Raw genomic sequence first — 22352 nt, forward strand, 5'->3', positions numbered from 1 at the left:
GGTGTCACTGTCCCACTGATATTGGGAAAGCCCCATATTTAGCTTTCCTGGCTCCTGCCCACAGAAATCCTGCTGGAGGGCACCTGAGCCCAAAGGTTATATAAAACACTCATCCCTTTTAAAGCCCATCATCTGTTTAAAAATCATACCAAAATTATTTATTCTTTCAATAATAGATGAGGAATGGGAAACCAAGAAAATAATCTCTGACTGTAGTTTTCCTTTATGTATTTGGTACCTCCTACGTGGACCGATTTCACTGTTAGTCTGAGCAGGACAGAGGATGAGGATGCTTTCAAACATGACGCTACATTCTTAGAAATGTCAGATGGCAGCACCCTCTAATTTATATTTTCCCAGCTGACATGAATTTGGCTTTGTTTCTGCTGTGTCCTTTGAGCATTGCTGGTTGCAGATGGGTAACTTGCACACTGTTACTTATCTGAGTAATCCCAAGTGGATGGCAGCCATGAAAGAAAGATGCTTTAGCATCATTAGCTCTAAATGGATTATGAGAGCATGAAGTCCTGTATATGTAGAACAAGAAAATGTGGGATGCTGAAGGGTTTAGGCACCTGGCTATGGCCCATTTATCCAAGATGCAGCTGTAGGTGGCTGTCCCCTTACAGTATTCTTCCTGGTGCTCTAGCACTGCAGTGATGGATAGGTGTCAAAGCATAAAGCAAAAATTGATTGAAATAGGCACAAAGAGGGAGAGAAAGAATTTTGGACCCTTCACATTAAATAAATGTACAGGTTGTTGACAACTCTCACTTGCTGCCAGAATAAAACTTGTGTATGAACCAGGCCCAAAGCTCTGCAGGAAGAACCTGCCATGCGAAGCAGGCTCCTTGGGGCTAAGGAAGGGTATGCCCTCTTAAGCAAAAAGCAGAAATAGATTTTCCTTGAGAGAAGCAGCACCTGGGCTGAGTGTAGCTGCATGAAGTGTCCCTGCCTGTGTGAACATGGCACAAAGCAGATGGGGCTCTGCTGGCCTCTTTCCAAACTTCCCAGATTTTGTGGTGTATTAGAAGGAATGTGTGTGCCATCTATAAACTAGGTGGGAAGTGTCTTAACAGGCTTTGAACCTTCCCGAGAAGGCTTGGTGATCAATCATGATGGCATGTATCAGTTCCTAGCTCAGCAGCAATCTGGGCCATATTTATTTTTAGGTGTACTAAATGTTTGAAGCTGTCTGAGTGTGGGGTTTTGTTTTCTGTGTTTTTTTGTCTTTCAAAAAGCTTTAGGGAGCTGCAGAGTTTATCAGTGGACCAGGATGGGCTATCAGTTGTATGTTGCAGAGAGTGGAAAATAAGGCTGAGTAAATTCATCCTGTTACTGCTCAGGGTTTAGATAAGCTCTTAAATATGAGTATCATAGTAGGCTGTGTTAGGAAGCTGGATGCTTTGCTGGCAGAGTGCTCATAGCTTCAATGCGGTTTTCCTGGCAATGTTTCTCTGTGTAATAAATATCCCTGCAAAACTAGCAGTAAAAATGCAGCTTTGAAGTAGCTGAGCCCATCCGTAGGACCGTGACTGGAAGGCTGGGGATCAGCCTTTCTAGACATTTGCCAACACACCCGTGTGGCACCGACACCACCAGTATCTCACTGCAAGTAACGCTGGGAAGAGTTTCTTCCACTACACCGGGTTTTTGACTAAAGCTGCATTGGGTGGAAGTGACTTCTAGCAGTGTGTAAAAGCGTGCATCTTAATCCAAGTGAAACTTCATTTTATTTAGTGAAATCAGGTATAAACATACAAGAATTATTCTATTGCTGTAGAGGCCTCAGTGCAATAGTAGCTTTTTAAAGGTGGTCTGAGAACCAGAAAGTGAACCGGAAGAGTTTAAATATTTTCAGAAAGAATTCATTGAGTGCAAAGGATCAAGATAAACCTGATTTTTAAAAACTAATGTTCTGTGTGTGTATGTAAATTTGGAGCACACAGGTAAGCCTGTTTGCCAGTATAGACAGTTTGCCACTATGTATTTTTTGGAAGAATCACGACCTTCTCCCAGAAAGGTGTTTGTTTTTCTTTTTGTTCCCTCCCTGGTGTCCATATCCATTTCAGTTGGCTTTTTCCTATGAGTTATTAATACTTGAGGTATGCAGATGCTGGGTATAGATGGGAGTGTAACAGTATCCAGAATTTTATGGTATAGCTTATTGACCTAAGGGGAACTGCACTGACAAAGGCATTTTTTCTGCATGGAAAAGTCTTCATCTGGTTTACGAACTTTTCTGGAAAAGCTGTTACTAGTATAAACTCAGTGGGAAGTAGCATTGATGAAAAACCATAGCGCTGTAATATCTCTTCAGGTGAGAGAGCTGATTACCCTGCATTGAATTTTCCTTAGGGTCTTTTCAGTGCTTTTTTTGTCTTCTCTCTGATTTATAGGTTTTGGGGAGAATAAGCAAGGCTTGGACACGCTTGGGAGGAGAGGGAGCTCCCGAGAAGTGGGTTTGTTGTGTTCAGGGAGGAGAATCTGTCTGAGACTGCCCCAAGACATGTGATGGAGGGTGACTTAAAACCTAGGATGTATTTTCACAGCTGTTGAGGGAGCTTTTTTCATTTAACACAGCACAGATGTGAATGATAAAATATAAATTGAAGATTAATGTACACCATTTTGGCGTGTGAGAGGTTCAATTATAGGCAGAGCAAGCAAATAATGGAAAATACATTTGAGTGATTGCTCAGTTAATATAATTTGCAATGAATTATTCACAACAATTTGTTCATCCAGCTCTTATTGTAACAATTTTAATTCCTTCATTTGCTATGCACTTGAAACTGCTTCCTACAACCTGTGCCTGACACATAAGAAAGTATATCCACGCATCCAGCCCCTTCTCCCCACCTGCCCCCTGCCTATATGCAAAGCAGGGCAGATTTTGAAGAGCTCAGCATTTTAGGCGCTGAGCTCTCTTTAAGAAGTTAATCGTAAGTGTTAAAGTGGAGGCTGCTGCCTGCTGAACCTGCCGATGTGACCTGCAGAAGCCCATTCTGTTGGGCTCCTTGTGACCTGAGCTTGCAGAGGACCCACTTCCACTCTATACCTTGTGCGGATGGGGGGGGATCTTCCTTTCAGCAGTGGTGTGCTGAGGCTTGAGCCATCAGCTGGCATCAAGTGAATAATCTGTGTCCCTGTGAGCTGAAGCGTATCCTTCCTACCTGTATGGCATCGTTGGTGCCTGGGGTGGGAGGAGAAGGGGCTCTGCAGCGAGGAGTGCGGCACCGGCAGGCTTGAGGAGAGGCACTTTGCTTGCTCAGGTCCCTGTCCCTTCGGTGGTGCATTAAGCAGCAGAGTGGGTTGGTGGCAGTGCCACAGCCCTGGAGCTGAGGGTCCGGCTTCCAGCACTGCAAAGTGTCGCAGCTGTGCCCCCCCCTTTCCTAATCTTAAGGCACTGGAAAACCCACAAATGCACGTTTCTCCTGAAGTTTATCAGAAAGGAGGACTTGTTCTTCCCGGCCACGTGGGAGGGGCTGTTCCTGGGTAGTGGGCATAGGGAAGATGCCCGTGTCCTCCCTCCTCGTCCCTCTGCGGGGAGCAGGGCCTGCTGAAGCTGCTCTTTGCCACCCCGTGCCCTGCTGCTGGGGGTGGTGGGTAGGAATCGGGGCTGCGTTCTGCTACGAGCTTGGTGGGAAGATAATAGGAAATAGCAGCTCTTTGAGCCTTCTGCCTAGCTGTTGGGGTTTGTTGTCCGGAGCGTGAAGAATACTGGAGGCAACATCCCTCTGACTGTAGAGAAGGAGCCAGGACTCATTGCTGCTCAGCCTTGTGCTCCCCCTGCTAAGCCCCAAGATGCAAACTTCAGCTTGCAGCTGCTTGGAAAGGAGTGTGATTTCTTCTTCAGGCCACGTTTGCCTGGACTCATTGCTATCACATCCATACCTACCTTCTCTGTGCTCTTTTTGGTGTCTTGTGGTTGTCAGTCTTCGGTGCGTTAGGAGATACTGGGAAGTGTTTTGAGGGCTGTGGTGAGCCAGTCCTGAGGGCAAATGGGAGCTAAGGGGAGGTGTACTACAAACATGAGGGCTGATGCAGGGGTTAGTGGAGAATTCAAAGCTGCTTTATGGTGAGATAAATCCTCCTCTGAATCTTAACCCTTCAAGGACTCTTACAGGCTCCATCAAGCCGTGATCACAGAGCCTTCAACACAAAATCCCATATTCCATAACAAGCTGGGATTTATGCTACTGCTTCTTCCCACAGAGGGACAGCACTTGTAAAGTTAATCTGCCAGCATCTACTTGTCCAAATCTCCATAATCAGGCAAAACATGATTATGGAGCTGCATGTCATTAGTACACAATGGCTCTTAAATGACTGAGATTGAATTAAAACCCTAATGGCAGAGCATCCAAAGTAAATAAGAGACGACCAGATCCACTGATGAATGACTTGCCTATCACTCAGCTTGGATTAGGTGAGCAGGAGTTTGGGGCTGGCCAGAAACAGTAGAAGCACAGTTATTAAATTGGATATACTGGCTGGGCTTCAGCACTCTTATTACTGTCAAGCATGCAAGTGTTAGGGGGTGTGAGCTGGGTGTAGGTGGGCTTCCTGCACTGGCCTTTGAGCTGGAAAAAACTCACTCTGGACTCGGGGTGGTGGGGGATGAGTTTTGTTCTTTGTTGTATTCTGCTTTTTTTGTATCAGTTTCATCAACCAGGTGTCAATGCCTTGAAATTATTTCCAGCAAACGTAAATTCCAGCATTCATTTTGAGCTAGGTGAAACAGTCCTGCGATATAAGATATTTTGCTTCTGTCTGGTTTTGCCTTCCTTTTCGATAATCAGACCGGTGGCTTCCAAACTAAACTTCGCATTGGTTTCGATTTGCCTTTCTTGTGAGTGCATTTTCCAGATCTTTTAAACAAAGCTTCATAAATCAACATTGATGTCATTGTGGACATGTTTTCCATGTTGTGCTTTGGATGCCAGAAGTGCTCTGTCCCCAGGGACAGCCCTGTGGATGTGCTGGGGAAGGAGCTCCTTCTGACTTGGAAAAGCAGAGAAGGAGGGGCTGCCGGGCGCTGTGGGAGCGAGCAGCCTTGCAGTTGCTTTGATTGCCAGCTCTGAAGATGATTATTGCATTTTTAGCTTTGTTAGTGTTCCTTATTTTGCAGCTCTGGTTTCACTTAATGGTTTCATCCTTGCCATCAAATAAGATGAGATATCTGTCGCTGCCCTGGTCCCAGGGAGATGATTACGAACCTGTGGCTTGTGTGTGTGCTGTCAGTGACATCTGAGGTGGGAAAAGCATTAGGTAGTGAAATCTCTGGAGAAAAAGCAGGGAATGAGCAAGTAAACAACAGAAGATGGGTATAGATCATCAAGATCTGTCAACAGTGTTGAATTTAAAGAGTTCCTGATGTTGCTATTAATTTACATCCCCTGCCAGCCTCATTGCTATTACCCTGTGAAAGACCTGTACCCCACAGCAAACTTTATTTTCACCTAGGAGCTAACAACTTTCCATGTGTTTCAGAAATTTTCATTTTTTTCTTATCCTTTCCAAAGCATTAATTAAAAAAATAAAGCTTCTAGAAAGCTTTCTTCAAATACCCAACAGCTCATGTGAAGTGACCAAAGCAACCCCAGTGTTTTTCAGATGTGGCAGGCCCCTGAACGTATTGAGCTTCTCATTCTTGATTGATAACCTCTTGAGGCAGGACCTCATCCCTCCCACAGTGAGATCTCTGTTATGGTTGTCACTCAGGACTCAAAAATCCCTGATTGACTTTGAGCTCTCCTGGGCTGCCATGTGCAGAGGTCGCACTCAGATGTTGCAAAGCGCAAGATAAAAACGTAGACTGTTCCAGCACAACCATGTGAAAATGACAGCTGAAATAGCAGTCTCCCTTGGAAGGAAGTTGGGAGAAAATTGTATGCTGGTGCTCTCTGCTGGGTAAAACCAAGAAGGCTTTTTTTCTTGCCAGTGCTGCAGTGGCTGTGGATTCACACCAGTGTTGGGCTCTTGGCTGCGAGGTCTCCTGCAGCTCTGCCCACGCTGGAACAGCCTGCTGGTGTGGGTTGCCTTTGTCTTGAACTGGCTAGGGCTAGCAGAGAGCAAGACATGTGTTAGGATTACTGATCTGACTGTCCTTTCCTCCTGTCTTCTTCCCTTACAGTGTGTTACTTGCTGAAGAGCAACATCAGCCCAGACCTGTGCAATGAAGATGGATTAACTGCACTGCATCAGGTGAGGTGTGGGAGGAGGTCACAGCACTCCACATTGTCGTGTCTTCCCACTGCCCTCTGAGCAGGGGTAAACAGGGAGAGCTCTTCTATTTCATTTTTTTTGCTCAGTTAAAGCAGTGAAACTCTACCATGTTGTGCTGGCCATCCTGTTTCTTGGGGAGCAAACTGAGATCAAACCCTTCTCTTGTTGTATCCCAGACTTTGTTCAGTGATACTAAGAGCTCAGAATTCAGGGCTGGATTTCAGATGTGAACAACATTTCTCCCACCCCTTAGTCTTTACAGGGCTGGGCTGTAAACTCTTAACTCAGAGACTTTGGCAACCCAAGATTTTTGAAAGTGGTTTAAATAAATGATGCATAGGATGCTTGGAGAGCCTGCTGCTGTTCTCTGTAGGCTCAGGAACTTCCAAAAGTCTGTATAACGTGGCAACAGCCGATCGTCAGTAAAACAGAGACTTGCTATAGTGGTGTGTAAGTCTCTGTCCTTCCTCAGACCCTCTGCACTGATCCCATAAGGCTTTTTCTACCTTTCTTCCTAAGGCCCCCGTTCTCCCCGCTCCTCATGCGTCCTGATTTTCAGTGGGAGCACGGGAGGAGAGCCAGCCTGCAGCAGGCCGGCGGGACTCGCTGTGCCTGGTAGCTGCCGCCTCCGCTGCCACGAGGAACACTGGCGCGGTTGTCACACGCGCTCCGAGGGCGGGACGGGGGGGACTCATGGTTTTCTCGCCATTAGTCCCAGCTGCAAACGCTCCCATTGACGTGGGGGCTTTGAATTCTTCTGCAAGTCACTTGCTCTCTTCAAAGCTGGATGGATGTTTGCTTAAAAATGCAAACTGGCTTCTAGAAGAATAAAGGGTCCTGTCCCCGCCGGCTCCTCACCTCTCCAGAGAGATGTTATTCTGCACACAGAGAAGCGCTGACAGCCTCACTGCTTTCCCCACTAGGTCCAGAAGCCATGGAGAATCCCACCTTGGCCACTGAAGGATCAATTATTGTAAAGGTGCATTTGGGAGTTGAGGTGGGAACTTTGCATCCGCAAGAATTAACTGAATCCCTGAGCAGAGAGAAGCTCCTAAGTGACCACTATTGCCCCTTAGCAGTGGCTTCCAGTGAAGGATGCAGTTATACTCTGGTGATAACCTGGCTGTTTAACAGGCATGATTTTAACCTCACTTCCATACACAAATAGTAAACACAAATACATAAAGGGTCCTTGTCACTCAGCTGCTAAAACGCTTGCTGTGGGCTGTAATTCAGCCCCATTACAAGCCCATACTGCGGTGCTGAGCTGTGAGCCTCCTGTGTGGGTCTGCAGTAGGACAGATCACGAACAGGCTTCTTGCACAAGAATGAATCTTATTTTAGTGTCTCTATCATATGCACATTCATGTCAAGAAGTGAGCACAAGGTGGATCAAAGAGCAAATTCCACCTTCCCCAAAGGAAAGCTGTTGAGGCCCTTCTTGCAGGCTGCCTCTGGGATTGTGGTGTAAATGCATCGAGGATACTGATATTTTTCAGGAAATGAAGGGTGCCCTGTGAAGTACCTCATAATTTTGGGAATCCAACTTGCATCTCTTCAGATAACTGTGGTAGGTAGTGTGAGCTGCTGAGAAGATTTTTAGTCATCACATGCCAATGTGTGGGATTTTCCCTAAGAAAAGGGAATGTCAGCTTGTCAGCTCATCCCTTGGTATGTGGTTATACTGGTTATGTTGAATTTCTGCCATGTTTGCTCTTGAATATGGAAGACCCAGGGGAACAGAAGCTGTGTGCAAATTTGCTGTGATTCCCTGCTGGTTCTACTCCCGAACCAGAAGGCCCTGTAAAGCACCAGTGTCCTTCAGTCTGTCCAGTGTAGGTCTTCTGCATGGTGCCTTTCTGACCTGCTTGTGCTCAGTTTGGTGCTTAACTCTGCTGGAGATGCTTGTTGCCAAACACTGCAGGATAAAGTAGGTCTCCGCATCCAGGTACCCTGGTACAACTGAGCAGGTATGAGCCCTCATCTTCCCAAAGCTTGTAAAAAAACAATCTGTCTGCATCTCTTCCTCACCAGTGCTGCATAGACAACTATGAAGAGATAGTCAAGCTTCTCCTCAACCACGGGGCCAATGTCAACGCAAAGGACAATGAGCTGTGGACTCCGTTGCATGCAGCAGCTACGTGTGGTCATATCAACCTGGTGAAGATCCTCATCCAGCAGTAGGTGGCTTTTTGTGTCTGTCCCTTTCTGCAGATCTGACTCTACCTACAGCTTCTGTGGATGGAAACCGAGACTGCTTAATACCTTGTGAGATTGCAGTGGTGGTGATTATTCCCTGCTTTCAGGTTATTCATCAAACTCCTTCCTGCATGGGGGACAGTGGGGTGGAGGAGGAAGAGCAGAAAAGCTGAGGAGACATGGTAAAACCCTAGGTCACTTGACTCAGTTTTATGAAGATTTGGAAACTAGCCAAAATTTACCACTTCTTGCCTGTATTCTAGTGTGTACATGCTGGTGTGCTTGTTGAACCATGTTTGCTGGATGGGTAGAAATAGGAGCAGCCAGCAGGATCCACCCTCAAGCTCTTAAACATAACTTCAGGTCTTCCAACTACAAAGAGACACTGATGTAGGAGGACAGGAGTGTTTGTATAGCTCAAATACTCGGGTGAACTTTGTGACCTGTCTTACTGGCCCTTAATTAGTAACCAGTTAGCTTCCTTTAATGCATTTGTTCCCCAGTGGTGTGACACAGGGTGCTTGCACTGGACCTTCCACTTGACTTTACCAAGGCCCTAAAGCTCAAGTCTTTTCTAGACTTGCCAGCAGGAGGAGGAAGCCAGATGTGCTTTGAGCTGTACCACGTGCAGCATCTAATGAGCACCTGCTGTGAATCCTGGCTGGAGCAGATGGTCCTGGCTGTACGGAGCCCCCCCCTCCATTTCCCGGAGTGACGGTGTGGAGCGCAGAGCGTGCTTTGGGAGCGTCAGCATGCTGCTGTGCACAGCAGCGCCTGCTGCTCCTCCCTCGGGGGGTGACACTTCTCCCTGAGATGCTGTCATCTGGGAGACTAGCACTGAAAATTTGGCCCCCCTTCTTTGGCTGTATAATGAAGGAAGTGGAGCAGAGGATGCAAACAGTCACCCCTTGGAGGACATTCCAACTTGGGCTAGGAAATTTTTGGATTGGGGGGAATGATAAAAACAGAGCATACAAATGTGGAACAATATAGTGCATTCCTGACTCTTAACTGAAGATAAGGGAATGTCATGGGGGATGGGTGGCAAGAGGAAGAACTCAGATTTATGTCCCTAGTTGTCATAGACTGCCCTGTGTTGAGTAGTTACTATTTGGACTCTAGTAGCCTAGTATAATGATCCCATGGTCAGGAACAGTTTTCCCCTGGGCTTTAAAGGAATGGGGTGATTTAATTTGTTTTCTACAATCAAAGTTGTCCTTCACAGGAGGTGTCACATCAAATTACAGGTTAAACACTGCCTTTGAGGGCAATGTTACTGTTGATAGGACCTGGAACCCTTGGAGACCTTCAGAGGAAGTAGCTCACAAAAGATGTCCAGTTCCTTGCTTTTTTATTTGCTGATTAAACTAATGCTGGTACTTTGCAAATAAATGTGAATTTCAATGTAGTTTGCTCTGCTCAGGGAGAGGGGGAAAAATATAAAGAAACAGGAATCTAAATGCAAATGGATACTGTCTGCTGTCCTTCCATGACTGGTAACTGTCAGGATAGATCAGAATTCACCTGAAACTATTGAACAGCTAGCCAAAATGGCGCAGTTCAGAAGGTGCTGGAAATTTTCTACTATGTGGGAATATAGGGACAGCGATCAATTTAGCTGGCTATTTTACTTCCAAATAGTGACCTGTCAGAGATCACTAAAGCACTTAGAGAAGTGCTTTTGGATAATCAGAAAGAAAAATTCACCAGTTGTCAGGATATTTTTTTTTTTTATTGCTATTTTTTGCTAACATGCCTTTGCCTAGATGGAAGGCTTCCTCCACCATTCAGGCCCTATTTTTCCCAACTTTTCTGGTCCTTGCAAACTTTTCATTGAGGGACTGCCAGGTGCCCAGATAACAAGCACCTGGTAGTTGCTTGGGACGATTATCCAGAAATACAGCAAATCAATCATTTCTATCACTGAGAAGCTGCCAGTCTGCCCAGCGGCAGGACCAGGAGAGGACAGGAACAGCTCAGTGGCTCATGTGCCCCACAGCCATGGAAGAGGTGTAGCACGCTGCCTTTCATGCACTTCGGGAATTTATCTTCCCCATTCATAGTTCCATGGGTTTCCTTCAAATCTTTCTTACCTCACACAAATCTTGGTGACATTTGGGCAGCTATTAACCCTCAGTCAATTTCTGCTAAGCATTTATCCCAGTGTTTGGCACTGTCTGCTCTAGATGTCCAGGGTCCTGTCTTTTGTAACGCTGCTTTCTCTTTGCAGTGGAGCAGACTTGTTGGCAGTGAATGCAGATGGCAACATGCCGTATGACCTCTGTGAAGATGAGCCAACTCTGGATGTCATTGAGACTTGCATGGCCTATCAAGGTAAGGAGACTGAGTTAATGTAAATACAAAAATGGGTCAGTATAGTACTAAAAATTACCTTGTTTCTCAGCTCTTGATTTGCCTCTTGAGAAAAGCAGAGAGCTGCTGCCGGGAGTAATTTCTTGGAACCCGGCCCTGTCTAGTTTCTCTGATTCCTCAGTAATGATGAGGGTGAAGGACAACTGTCAGTCCCCTCAGCTACACAGCCTCTGAAAAGCATGTGAGGTCATATCAACCGGGAATTAAGTCTAATCTTACTCAACCAGTGGAGACAAAGACCCTTTCCAATTCTTCTCTCTCTAACTGAAATTTTAACAGGAATTACACAGGAGAGGATCAATGAGATGCGGGCTGCTCCAGAGCAGGTCATGATCTGTGACATTCATGACATACTTGCGACTGGACAAGATCTGAACAGGACTGATGCCCAAGGTGCTACGCTGGTGAGTGAAACTGCAGCGGCTTCAGTTTTGCCATCCGTCAACCTGTAGGTTACGAAACCTGCCTTGTGGCAGGAGTTATACAAAATCAACACATACGAGTTACTGAGAAGAATAAGGAAGCTATTTTGACCTTTTTCCCTGTTTTAGTTTATTATCATGTAGGAACAGGCTCGGTCCTTGAGTACAGCTGACAAAACTTAGTGTCTAACCCTGTGCCTTGTGAGGTGAATCCCTTGTTCATGTGAGCTCTACCAGTTGTCCAGCGACTGCTGAGCTCCTGGGTCTTGTCTGACAGTGGCTGGAACCAGCAGCTTCCAAAGGAGGTGCAAAATCCCACAATGAGGAGTTGCAGAACAAAGCACTTCTGCTGACCTCCCAGTAACCTCTTGCTTCTCGCTGTCCTGTAGTCTGATCTGACTCTACGGAGGAGCTGTGAGTGTCCTCTGGTTTTCATGGGAGCAGGATCTACTGTTGGGCACGCTGGAGACTTTCTGCCTCCTCTCCTTTCTGCTTTGCATAGCACCTGGCTCACAGAGTCGATGGAGTGCTGTGTTTATTCACGTAGGATGGCCTCTGCCCCTGGGCAGAGGAGAGCACCCAACACAAATATATAGCACAAAGCAAGCTGGCATCTGATTTAACTGCACATGGACCGAGAAGGGTGAACAATCCTAGCCCTGTTCCCTTCTTTTTCACCTGCAAACACATCTCTTAAATTCTTGCTTACAGCAGTCCCAACTTAGGGCAAGTTCAGTAATGCTGTTATACGTGTTGGGACCTTCATACAACCTTGGTCATTTTGATGCTTGGGTGCAGACATAACTGATTACAGGCCACTTGGTGTCATTTGTTTGATGACCTGACCATGGCAGTGCATTCATGTTTCTTAATCTAAATTGTCACCTGTAGCATATACAGGAGTATAAGGGGAGAGCGGGCTCCCTCCAAGGTAAACTTGGATGACTGAAGCTTTTATTGCAGCTTATTTTTTTAACACATTTTTCTCTATAACAAGGATTATATACATAAATTTAAGCAGCCCTCTTGGCTTTCCTTTTTATATCATCCCCAAGTGATTCTTTGTTAATTCATATGGCCCTCGAGGGTATGACCTAGTGACATAAAATTTATGTTGGAATTAATTGAACTGCCAGCAAGCATCAGAATTTATTTCCAGGTGAGGATTTAACTTTGTGTGGTGGAATCCACATGGAAATTTTTGAAAAGAAGCTTTCATCCTCCTCTTCAGCACAGTTTGAAATAGGATGAGCTCCAAGTGGAGTTCATACTTTCAGAGTAGTGCATAGGTCAATGTTGTGCTCAGAGATGCAACAGCAGACTGCAGTTATGAAAATCTTCATAGACATGAAGTGTCATGGGGGACTACAGGAGACTATTATTGATGTCTCCAAAGTGGTGGTTGTAGTTGGAAGCCAATGTCTGAAAAATCAAATTCACTTAACTAAAAGTAGCCAAGGGTTAAAACGTTTTTAATTTTCAAATGGTGAAAAAAATTATAGCATGAGTGGAAGTGCAATTCACAAAGGGAGTCCTAACTAAAGCAGGCTGAAAATGTAATCAAAAAAAATCACATCCACAGCATGTAAGTGCAGAAAAGGAGACGTTCTTCTGGCATGAGAAATGCAGAGTTTACAGTGTATGATGTTATCCATTGCAAGCTTGAATTTTGATGTACTGTTTCCCTACAGATCATTAAGCACTTAAGAGCCCTTAATTTAAAATATGAAAACATTATTTTTCTAACCCATATATGGAAGTTGTTTTAATAACTGTTAAGCAGTTTCCTCTCCAAACAGAATTACATGCAGGTAATACTGAGTTTTAGTAACAGGAACAACAGCTTTTGATCTGATGGCATCAGCCAAATGTGAAATGTGCTGTCTGTCCACATCTAGACTCAGACGTTATCCAAGAAATTCCACTGAAACTTGGTGTATAAAACCATTCATGGTCCTTGCAGGTGGTTCATGCTCTGTTCCTTATCTCCTAGCTGCATATAGCTGCAGCCAATGGTTACCTGCACGCAGCTGAAGTCCTCCTTGACCAGGGGGCAAGCCTGGATGTTAAGGATTGGGACGGCTGGGAACCTCTTCATGCTGCTGCTTTCTGGGGACAGGTAATGATTTTGTTTCAAATATCGTGTAGGAGGGTGACACTTCTTTTTGCCTGGACAAATGGTGGAGTACTCTGCAAATGGAATAAATCTGTACCAGGACTGGAATCCATGCACAGCATCAGATGAGGTCCTTGGGTCTCCAGAAAGAACCTGTTACTGAGAGAGTCTGGGGAGAGTATGTCTGTGCAGTTGGGCAGTAGGAACGTTTAACATCATGCACATACTAGAATGATTTGAGGCTAGCTGAGCATGCATGCCATTGCTTCTTATCATATTCCAACTTTTCAGCTTTGAGGAGGAAAGTGATTGCCTAAAATACCTCGATCAACTTGTCTTTCTTTCCCTTTCCTTAGATGCAGATGGCCGAGTTGCTTGTGTCCCATGGGGCTAGTTTGAGTGCCAGGACATCTTTGGATGAGATGCCAATAGGTAAGCTTATTAAGCTTAAAAAGAAGAAATTTCTAAGAAAAGCTTTTCTACCTAAGCATGCTGGAGACTTCATGTGGTGCTTTCAGAAGCGCTAACATAATTTTTCAGGTGTCTTTAGAATCAAAGTTGCAGTTACTTTAACTGGGACTGAAGTTTTAAAGTGTCTACTTTGTTACTTCTGAAAACACTTCTTCCTGCTCAGAAAAACAAGGGAGAAGGAATTTCTCAAGCACCAAGTCTTTCTCCTGCGTGTTTCCACTCATGTTATTCCTCTGTACCTGTGCTTGGGAGTCTCCCTGCTCTTTCACTATAGTCTTGGACCTGAGCAGCTGCCGAGTGCAGCCCTAAGACTTGGGTGTCTAACTTTGCTTTGATGCAATGCAGTGTGGTAAGCTATACGGGGTTGGGGGAAAAATAAAGTACACATGAGTCTTGGAACAGATTGGAAGTAAAAATACTAGTATATGACCATGTGTATTATAACCTTGTGCCACATTTTCTTTTGGCAAAAGGTCTTCTGAGCCTTAATTAAAAAATCTGTTGCATCCTCATTTTGAAGGTTGAAAGTTCTTGTCTTCTGTCCTGATCTGGTTTGGTTTTGTCTGCAATTTTTTGTTTGTTTGTTTCAGAGGTCTAAGTAAGAATGCTGTATTCAGGGGAGCTGCAGTCTTGTAATTACAGAAATTTCTTTTTCTCCCATCTCGAAGCATTGATACGGTGGTCAATATATCTCTCACCCTTTTATGGGTAAAGGCCCAGCATGCTACAGAGATGAGACAAAACCTAGCTGAAGAGCTGGATCAAGATAAAGCTGAGCCCCTGTCACAATCAGCAGCTCTTTTTTTTCTGCTTCTGTTTAGGTGTCCAAACCATTCTGCCTCCCCTGAATTTGTTTAGATATGAATGTGCCTAAGCATATTCTGTTCAAATTTCCCTTCTCCTCCTCCTAGCACTTGTAGTTGTATATACTAGGAAGGCACCGCTAGTAACATGGTGTTAATGGTACCACATTTGAACTGCCTGATTGATGGCTTGGTTTGTGTGCCGTAGATCTGTGTGAAGAGGAAGAATTCAAAGTATTACTTCTGGAGTTGAAACACAAACATGATGTGATCATGAAGTCTCAGCTGAGGCATAAATCCTCCCTGAGTCGAAGGACCTCCAGCACCGGCAGCCGGGGGTAAGTGCGTTGATCCCTGCAGGTCACCTGTGCTCCGTAACCACGGCTGGATCAGCGCCTGGACAACAGCCCGTCTGTCATTTCTGAACAAACTTCCGAAGGCAGAAGCTGAATTTTGGTTACTGAAAGCAGAACTCCTTTGAAGAGTGGTTCTTTCACGAGAAAGAAGTATTGTTTCTTGGAGGGGAAAATAGCTTTGTGCTGTTGTGGTTTAAGAACTGCTGAGAGCAGAGGACCAAGTGGTGAGAATTTACCCTGTTAAATCACCAGTGCTGTTTTAGAGAATCAATGCTTCAAGTGGATTAACTTGAGCTTCTCAGTAATATGTCTCATGACCAAGATACTCTGCTCAGACGCAGTTTGCACAGGTCTTCATAAGATGTTTACTAGACACCAAAGCAAACCACAAAACTCCCTAAACAGCCCGTGGGCCATTTCCCTCTACATTTATTCCAGTGGTTGCAGAGTAGATCCATTAGGTGAGCTGTATAAGATCAAACGCAGATTTGCAGTACTACTTTAAAACTCCTTAAAATTCCTCCCACCTTTAATATCCACAGTAGTGCCTTTGCTTTGTGCGGGTGCTGGGAAGCTAAATTCACGTTCCATTCCAGTGGGAGAGGCTGTGAAGTGAGAGGGGGAGGTGAAAGAGCTACAGGGTAGGAGGAAATGTCATGTCCTGCTCACAGCATAGATGCCTCTTTTCCCTGTCCCACAGGAAGGTGGTGAGGAGGGCCAGCCTTTCGGACCGAACAAACCTTTACAGGAAGGAGTGTGAGAAAGAGGCCATTGTCTGGCAGCAGCTGGGGGCAGCAGAAGAAGGAAGAAACTCAGTTCTCATTGCAGAAATTGGGGAGACTCGTTCTGACCAGGAGAATACAGACCCCGTAAGGAATCTCTTCTCTATTATGGGAGTGACCGAGGAGGGCTGGTAGTGCAGGTTCAATGGCAGTGGGTGCCCTGGGATGGAAGGTGGTTGAAAAATTTGTAAAACTCATCCATCACATATAAGCAAAAGACCAAATTCTCATTTGGCATAAATTGAGATATCCTACTCAAGTGGAAAGACTGTTTTGGATTTACAGCTGCATCAGTAGTTTTTTGAGATATGGCCCTAGTGAACCAGGAATTTCAGAAAAAAATAGTGTGTGTATTTCTCTTTACAGCTAACAAACTGCTAATCACAAAATAATGTAATCTTGCTTTGCAGTTACTTAATTTTGTTATCATGTTATATTCAAACGCTTATCTATCTAAATTTTTTTCTGGTGAGTCCTTCTAAGTTAACGTTCCACATTCCTGGTTGGGAACCAGCTCCCGGTTGGGGCTCACAGCATTACACAGTCCTGTTAGTGGGTAAATTCAGTGTTTGTGCTGTGGTGCCTGTCTGGTGGAAAAGCTGAGTGTGAGCAGGCTTAGGAAGTTGTCACGGGGATAAACCATGCTATGGGGGATGGGGGAAGATGCTCTTCTTTCATGTCGTCTTGTTACAGAATTCAATGCTGGAGAACTCTTCCCTCCTTCCGGAGCTATCAAACAAAAGCACCCAGTGTGACTCTGAGATCCCCCTCCAGAATGGACTCATGGCGTCTGCCAGCACTTACCAGTACACCTTTTCCAACGGGGACGTTTGGAGTATGCACGCTGACCCTGACAGTAATCCAGGCCACGTGCTGCCCTACAGCAACCCCGGGCTCCCTGACACACAGCAGTTCTGGGGTGCCTACAAGGAGCATAACCATCAGACGCTCTCCGAACTTAAGCGGCAGCGGGCTGCAGCCAAACTCCTCAATCACCCTTTCCTCAGCACCCACTTTGGCAGCGGCGTGGGAGGAGTTGCCGAGAATGGGGGTGAGGCCAAGTCGCACCTAATCGGATCCAGGACTTCTCCCTACAGCTCCAATGGGACCTCAGTGTATTACACAGTGTCCAGTGGCGATCCACCCCTCTTGAAATTCAAAGCTCCCATGGAAGAAATGGAAGAGAAGGTGCATGGGTGCTGCAGAATTTCCTAGTCTCATGTTTCTCACCACAGAGGAAACAAGATGTGGATGGGCTGGGTGGATCTATTGCAGCAGCCAGGTTGTTTGCATTCCAAAGGGAGAATTTGGTTATGGACATCCTGACTGTGGCGGCCTCGTTCATCCTGATTTGTACTTTACCCTGCCAGTTACCTCCACTGCAGTTGCATGAATAAGGCAGGTGGAGCAAGTCTCTTAGGAGAGGAAGGGATGTGCATCAATATGATGTAAAAAGAGTCACCCTAGTCTTGTTCCCTGGGAAAGAAGGTATGGTGCACTGCCTCCCTGTCCTTGGGAAGTCATGAGATGCCTTGGAACAAAGAAGGGATCTGAATTAAAATCTTTGCATCTGAGCCTCTTGCTGTAAGTCACCAAGCTTCTGGAAGGTGACAGGTTTTTTCACTCTTGGGTGATGCTTTTATCCTGGAGGGGAGATCAACCCCCACAGAGTTTGCAAGAGTGGACAGAGCTGTTCTCCATACGGTTGGATCCAGCACTTACAGGGCCTGAGCAACAAGCAAACACAGATGCGGCGCTTGCTTTAGGAAGTGTGCGAGGTGTTATCTCCTTGCGGTGACAGCTCACCATCAAAAACTGTGTACTGGCTGGGTCCTTTTCTGCTCATGTAAACTCATCACTGCAGACTGCCATCAGGTTTGAAGCGGAACTTTTCCTGGAACGGGCTTCACTCGATATGCTTTAAAACTGATGTTGCAATAAGGGGCCCGGGCAACAGAATTTTACTGCAATAAAATACTGACAAAGGTCTATATTGGGATAAGTAATTTAAAAAAACTTATTTGTACTATTTAGACTCTTAATTTGTTAAAACTGAAAAGACTTTTGCTGATCTCTTTCCTATTGATTCTGTTTGTTTACTCTGTATGCTCAACACAGATACTAAGGGCAGTATGCTTTGCATTCTGATTTTTTTCTGGTTTTCCAGAACCACAGGGCTCAGGAGGGATGAAGAGGAAAGGCTTGTCGACACTAATCTTGAAATGCCATGAAAGCATTTCTAATCTCCCTAGATATTACAACACTTGCATTAACCTGCAGTCTTTGGCTGATAAATAATTGTTAAATCATTGCTCTGGTAGCTGAACATTGCAGCAGGGCAGGAGGTTTTTTTTGTCTGTTTTTCAGCTCCCATGCTGAAGTTGCAAGCAGTGGTTAGGAGCTGTCAGAAGACTTAAATGCTTCTATGTATAAGGGGGCTGCCCAGTGCTATGCAGTACTTGGCAGAGCCTCTCTGCTGTAGAGTGGTTGGCACACCAACATCAGTGTTTTGGTGTAGTTTGTGTTAGCTCTGACAGACTACTAGCACGGTATAACCTGGGGGTTTGGAACTGGCTCTTTAGCAAATTAAGGCTTTGCATACCTGGGGGAGGTGAAAGGAGGGTGCCCCTGGGAGACAACTCTGAGGAACTGCCTACAGTTGAATTAACAAGTTGTATCTACAGAAGTAACTGTAGATCTTCAACCCTTTTCCTGCACAGAGGGGCTGTTGCACACATAACTATTTGCATGCATAAATATGTGTTGTCTTGGACAGTTTAAATTCCAAACTCTGAAAACATAAGCCTGTTTGGGTCTCTAAGCCATCAGTGGATTAAATCCACCTCGCATAGCTGTGCTTCAGCCAAGCAACAGCAAACGCAGCTTCTACCCATCTTCCTTTTAGCTGGTGGCTGCTAGACATCAATATTGTACTTCACACATACGCTCCCTCTGTGGGAATCCACACAGCCTTTTCTTTTTTCTGGGCTATAAAAAGTTGAATTAGGCTGCCAGTGACTGCTAAGTGCTACACTCTGCTCCCCATTGCTGGATATATTAAGGATACGGGGCTCTGGGCTCCTCATTCTTGGCTCCTTGAGGCAGCAGAGCTGGCTGTGTGTCACCACCACAACCACGCTGTGCAGGAAACACTTTCAGACCTGTGAGGTTATCACTAGGCTGACGGTTCACTCTTTTGGACTCTGAAGATACAATTCTCTTCCCTCACCGGTTTTAGGAACAAATTAGAAAATGGTAGCAGTTGATCTGGTTTTTTAAAAACCTCACTTGAGTTAAGGGCAGGGGGTTTCTTTGTATGTTTTGAAACTTTCAGAGAAGTTGGGCTTCCTTCATCATTGAAACACATATACTAAATATAAGACTATAAAATACATCTTATCCTTGACTTGACCTTAAGGGATTTTAAAAGACTTTCTCTAATAGAAGATGATCTGGTAACTGGACAGACTTTACTGCATCTATGCGTGGTTAACAGTGGGTCTTCTGATTAACTGGAGAAACTTGTTCTGGGATAACACCAAGTATAGCCTGGGTATTACTGAATGAGGGGAGATGATGTTTCAGATGCCTCTCTTCTCCCGTGGTGGTGAGAATTGTCTCACCACATCCATCCTAATGTGAATTCTGGACTCAGTGTAACTAATTTTGGTGCCGCTATCCACTAGGTTGTAAGTGGTGCAAAATTCAGGCCCAGCTGATGCCTTCGCTCCCAGGGAGGGAGTCATCGGGCCCTTTTCTTTCTCAGAGCAATTTTGTGCTATCAAGTATATTGAATCTTACCTAACCAACAGGAGACTGCTGGATGCAATAGCGTTAAGTAGTTTAAGGCTTGCTTTCACTGAGAGCTCTTAATACATTAAAACTGTAGGAAGCCAGTCCATTTTAGACAAACAGCTTTTAGTCCGTTGGTATTTCACTATATATGTAAAACTCCAGGAGCTCATCACTCTAGCTGTGATCTTGAACAAACCAACAATTGATTTACTAATAGGCAAAAGATATTACAGGTTCTAGATTACAAAACATTCCCCTAATTGGACTTTATATTGTAATTGTAAAATTGTCTGCAATACAGCTCTTCTGGCTTTATTGCTGTAAGCAAACACACTCATTGAAGTCTAGTGGTATCTGATCAAACACAATCAGTTCTTATCCAGGCAAGAGAGTCAGTCATCGATAAACTTTCCAGGATATGTTTCACAGCCATACCAAGTATTTATCTGCCACTGGCTTTGGGTTGAAGTTGCATCAGTGTAGGACTTGCAAAGGCTGTTGAAGAGTGACCTAGAATGGATTCATGCTTATGTGCTGGTGACATTTGGGATATAATGGTCACTGCCTGTGGGGCACTGGCAAATACTGACAAAACCGCTGTGGGGCTCAGGGATGGAGCTGGCAGTTAATGCTGCGCCCAGAGTGGTTGGTTGTAGGTCTGCGATGAGCAGTTCTGTAAAGTGGATATTTAACCTGCTTCTGGTAAACTATTTTGTAGAGGCAAACAGGCTTTTGGGAGAATAGCAAACACATAGATACTCTTACATGTGCATTGTAAGAGCCTACCTCTAGGAGTAGGGCTTTTTATTATAAAATTTAGCAGTGTTACAGCAATAGTGGTTTTTTTATATCTATGAGTTTTAAAGGCCATCCCAGTGGAAAGCTCTGAGGTGTACAGAAGAAGGCACTTGGCTATTTCGTTGGATCTTGATATTGCTAAACAGCTGTAGAAACTAGAAGTCTTGTTGTGACTGGCATATCCAGCACTTGGCTTATTAGAGAAATATTTGGGGCTTTTTAATGCTATACTCAGTGTTTTTAGGCTCAATAAACACCTAAGTACAGATTCAAGGTCAGATTAGAGTCCCACTTTTGTTAGCAGTAAGCCAAAGGTTGTGGTTGTTCATACAGACTACACAAAGATTTGAGAGCATGGATGTATTGACAGGTCTACTGTAGGCAGAGCTGCAGATGAGAATAACCCTTCTGCTTGCAAAATCTGCCCGTCTGCTGAAGTCATACTGTTTCTAGCAAACTAACTTGTTGATGACAGCAGCCTTACTTTCCATGTTGAAACACTTTTTTTGATGGAAAAAAATACGTCTCTCAAAATAGTGTTTCCACTTTACTGAGCTCAACCCAGCACTGAAATGTTAGATAAGGGCTTAAGTACCATTGCTGGGGTCTTTGATGTTTGACATCAGACCTGGATCTCTATTTCATGTACCAAGTGATGCAATTTTAGCCCACTTAGTCTCACTTCTGTGGTGCTCCAGAATCTTAAAACCCAATTTTGGGAAGAACTGGCTATAGCTGATGTGATTCTGTATCATCATGCAGGTGTGGTTGAAGAACCACATGGATGAGGAAATCCTGGTAGGGAAGAAGAGCATGGCAGGGCAACAGCAATAATGAATTGGTGCACTACTCAGTGGAGGCAGTGAATCCTCTAGTTCATTGAGCAGGGTCTTATTTCATGGGGTGGAAAGCACTTACAACCTCCCAAATGGCATTGCAACTTTTGTTTAGTGTCCTTTTGCTTTAACCTTGGAGCTCTGTTTACCCAAATCTTCTCTGCTGAAACTAAATCAGCAATATCATGAAAAAGGAGTATCTTAACTGAGAAAGCAATAGCACTGATCTCCAGTGAGCCAGAGATGAACTGTTGTGTTTCTGCAGGAAGGTGTTCTCCTTATGTCTGGATATTTCTGTGCCTTATTGTACTTGCTAAAGGTAACTCGGAAACTAGTATCTGGAAGGTTTGCGGTGACTATACAGTGCTGGGTTTTAACTTGGAGGCTATTTTGCAAAGGGATAACAGTTCAGACCATGCCAGATTTTTAAGTTTTTATTTGTTCTTTCAATTTCTCTCACGATCACCAGTTCTCTCTTCCTAAATAGACAGAAAGGAAATGCACAGGATCTTTATTCTAATTTAACAAATCACATTGACCTACTTTGTTATATCAATTCTCTACAGGCAGAGTCCAGAACACACTTGTAGCCACAGGGTCTAGCCTCTTACTACAGAACACAGCTAATATTTACATTTTTTGTTTTGTTTTGCCTGTGTCTGTACAACGGACTTTGTTGTCCCTGGTTGTTCTTCAGCTTTATTCTGCTGTTTTCTTGTTGGCCATACTGGCAATGGACTTCTCGGTTCCCCACCTGCAAGTTCAGTACCACTGGGTTTTTCAGGCAACATCTGCCATGGCAAAATTACAACCTAGAATATTTTGCTGTATTTCAACTGCAGAAGCTGTAGTAGAGGAGACTCTGCTCAAGATACCTGTTCCCAAACCTGGACCAATGCAATTAGCTGCATCTGCAGCTGGAAGGGAGATAAGGGGTTTTCAACAGTACAGATGCAGCCTTAGTATTGCCACCTCTACATCTTCAGCCTCTAGATTGCAGTGTGAGAATGGACTACAGGAGTGCCGGTAACCGTGGTACAGCTTGGTGTGACTGCTGCATGTACAGAATATTAACAAATGATGGCAAGCCTTCTGCAATAACTCGTAATTCCATCGATCAGTAGTAAGCGATGTACAAATAAAACTTGATGAAATGTATTTTATGTGAAA

General features: G+C 44.7%; 1 protein-coding gene across 1 annotated transcript in view; it reads left to right on the top strand.

Annotated features, from left to right (window-relative positions):
* LOC122154178 (protein phosphatase 1 regulatory inhibitor subunit 16B-like) overlaps window positions 1-17413 on the top strand; it is a 60514-nt gene extending 43101 nt beyond the window's left edge. Inside the window, exons 3-11 of the mRNA XM_042801194.1 lie at window positions 6140-6210; window positions 8266-8411; window positions 10661-10764; window positions 11083-11207; window positions 13219-13344; window positions 13698-13773; window positions 14824-14953; window positions 15672-15840; window positions 16447-17413. Coding sequence (XP_042657128.1) covers window positions 6140-6210; window positions 8266-8411; window positions 10661-10764; window positions 11083-11207; window positions 13219-13344; window positions 13698-13773; window positions 14824-14953; window positions 15672-15840; window positions 16447-16968 — 1469 coding nt within the window. The 3' untranslated portion in view covers window positions 16969-17413. The remainder of the gene's footprint in view (window positions 1-6139; window positions 6211-8265; window positions 8412-10660; window positions 10765-11082; window positions 11208-13218; window positions 13345-13697; window positions 13774-14823; window positions 14954-15671; window positions 15841-16446) is intronic.
* Window positions 17414-22352: the final 4939 nt, after the last annotated feature.

The sequence above is a fragment of the Tyto alba genome, unplaced genomic scaffold, assembly GCF_018691265.1.
Source record: "Tyto alba isolate M040663 unplaced genomic scaffold, T.alba_DEE_v4.0 Super-Scaffold_33, whole genome shotgun sequence".
In the NCBI taxonomy this organism is placed as follows: Eukaryota; Metazoa; Chordata; class Aves; order Strigiformes; family Tytonidae; genus Tyto; species Tyto alba.